The sequence below is a fragment of the Fringilla coelebs genome (assembly GCF_963513975.1).
Source record: "Fringilla coelebs genome assembly, chromosome: 2".
NCBI classification, from domain to species: domain Eukaryota; kingdom Metazoa; phylum Chordata; class Aves; order Passeriformes; family Fringillidae; genus Fringilla; species Fringilla coelebs.
In genome coordinates, this window is record NC_140029.1 from 87,890,589 (window position 1) to 87,893,150 (window position 2,562).

Sequence of the window (2,562 nt, forward strand, 5' to 3'; positions counted from 1 at the left end):
ACCTGAAAAGGTTCCAGAGGGTCTCTCATGCACTCATAGCATTCTGGTTAGGGAAATACAGTTAAGATACTTTAAAACAGAATTAGCCACATCTTGAAATTGTGCCACATCTTGAAATGTGGCACAAATGATGTTTAGAGACAACATGCAGCTAGTGAGTTATGATCTTCATTACAGCACAGACCAGGTGTGTAGGGAAGAGTTTGACCTCTGGTTTCCCACTGCTTTCCCTCTGGCAAGCTCACACTGAAGCAAAGCAAGCAGGTAAAATTCTTTTAGTGACCTGACCATTTCACAAAGACAAAAAAAGGCTCAGTGAACCATGATAAGAGAAACGACCCTTTGTTTTTGCAATGAAAAATATTAGGTGTAACCTGGTGAGAATGTTGTCCTTTCAAATGAAATCCGTCCTACTCAGACAGCATCCCATGCATTCCAGGCACTGCTGAAGGGAGATATGCCCAAAAGAGGCTCAAATGTTTAAAAGATGTTTGGGGGCCTCTGCCCCAAAATCTGTCTTCCCATTAGAAAGTTTCAGCAGCATCCTCCAGACAAATATTAACATTGTAAGAGAAAGAAAAGGACTAGTTGTCTCAGATGCCTTTGGAATGTAAAAGTAAAGATTTAATCTTCTTGGTTTGTAATAATACCATTCTCTCTTCTATGGCTTCCTTGTCACATTATTCCAACACGGCTTCCCTGAAAGCACAATAAAGCAGGGGCTTCCACAGAGGGTTGAGAATAAAACCCAAGCCAGCTTCACAGAAATCCTTTGTTAAACCCAAAGAGATGGGATCCCTCACTCATTTGCAACTTGTACCATCCTTTAAAGATGTCTTGAGTGCATGTGGGAAGGCTTCTCCTCCGCAGATCCAAAGCTTCTTGAATGCTCTGCACAGGTGATACAGCAAGGCATGGCAAATGTGCTCCTAGGGCTGTCTGCTGCACTACAGCTCCATGGTATCTTTCACTGCATCCATTCTCCAGATACGTTTCAAATCATGGTTACCGAACTCTCGCATCCCCTGGCAATGCGGGTTAAGGATCACCCATTTTCCAACTGGAAAACGTAGAGACGACAGAAGTTAAGTGATTTTCCCCAGAATTGTACAGCAGGTCAGAGGCAGAGTCAGAGCCAGTCCTTAATTCAGGCGCTAGACAATATTGCTTCTATCTGGAATATGGACATATTCTGGAAGGTCGTATTGGTAAGTACATTAAAGGAAAATCACCTCCTTGTTAGTGACTCTTAATCCAGATAAGCATGATTCTGAATTAGGCTGTAAGTGTTTTTTAAAGGGAAACACTTAACCTGTGTTATCTCCATGCTAGCACCACAACAGCCATTCCTATTTGTACCGAATTAGACGAATAATCTTATTATTCATGAAATCTGAAGTATGTGGATGAGCAGAATCTATGCAGAAACCATCACTCATGGCTATTTTCAGCACTTCTTCCACAAACACCTGAAAACTATTGATTTGCTTATTATCTGGCACCACCCAAAGTCTCTTCAAGTTCTGCCTGGTATACTCCTCTTCAGGAAGGCCTTCCACACTTGCAACCCAGTCTAAGGTCAAGTGGTTGGGGTCTTGCAGGTTACTGGATATTGAGGAAAGGTTTCCATTGAAACAGTAGTACAGTTTGGAACCAAGAAGCTTCAGGAACAGGCACGACGTGGAGAAGATACGAGCACTGAACACTTCCATGTTGGAGGAAGACAGGCTGTAAATCTGGGGTGCTTCTCGGACAGTGAAGTGAACAGTCTGGGTCTTCTGATCGAGGGTGATGTTGAGCATGGCATTTTTCTCTGCTTTAGAAAGCTCTACCTCCTTCTCCTGCAAGGCCTCAATCAAGGGCTGAATTTGATAAAAATCTACTTCCCGTCGCAGTAAGCCCATTTCCTGAAAATCTTCGGGAAGATCCAAGTGAGAAGTTCGTAAAAAGTTCAGGATATAGCGGAAGATTTTGCCATCTCTGTCAATAAAGCAGTTGCCTTGGCTGTCCTTCTTTGTTGGTATCTTCCCACTAAACATGGCCCCCAGCATGGAGTCTGGAAAGCTAGTCAGAGTGGACAGAGAGGTGGTATAGAGTTTTCCTCCAACATTGAGCGTGATAGGTTCTGACATGATGGAAAAGTCACCGTGCTGGGACTAATTCTAAAAAAAAAAAAAATTGAAAAAAAAAATCCAACACCATGCATTTAGTTGCATTAATCTTTTTGAAAGGTTAAACTACAGAGATAAATAGTACTAAATATATGAGGGTAACCATGTGGCAAAAAATCACCATAGAAATTAGCAGTGAGGAATTATTTTTTGAGGTTGTGTCTTGAGAACAAGCATAAGGATGTTTTTTCTCCTAATTTAAACATGATCTTGTCTAATTCAGTTTAGTGCCAGAAATCATGAGTCTTCCAAACCTTTACAATTGTGCTAAAAGTGAATCTCTCCCACCAATACCTACAACAAGGGCTGACTTCAAAGTAGCATTCTGGGCTTGTATGATCTCATTTCCCTCACAAACAGAGAATTTAGAGGATGCAAAGAAGGAAAGGAC

The 2,562-nt window shown here is 41.7% G+C and overlaps 1 protein-coding gene across 1 annotated transcript; it reads right to left on the bottom strand.

Annotated features, from left to right (window-relative positions):
- Positions 1–1,349: 1,349 nt before the first annotated feature.
- KCTD21 (potassium channel tetramerization domain containing 21) lies at positions 1,350–2,254 on the bottom strand (the record flags this gene model as incomplete). The annotated part of the gene is made up of 1 exon (XM_084226109.1): positions 1,350–2,254. Exon 1 carries the CDS (start codon positions 2,130–2,132, stop codon positions 1,350–1,352), a length of 783 nt encoding a protein of 260 aa, XP_084082235.1. The 5' UTR covers positions 2,133–2,254.
- Between the last annotated feature and the right edge of the window lie 308 nt (positions 2,255–2,562).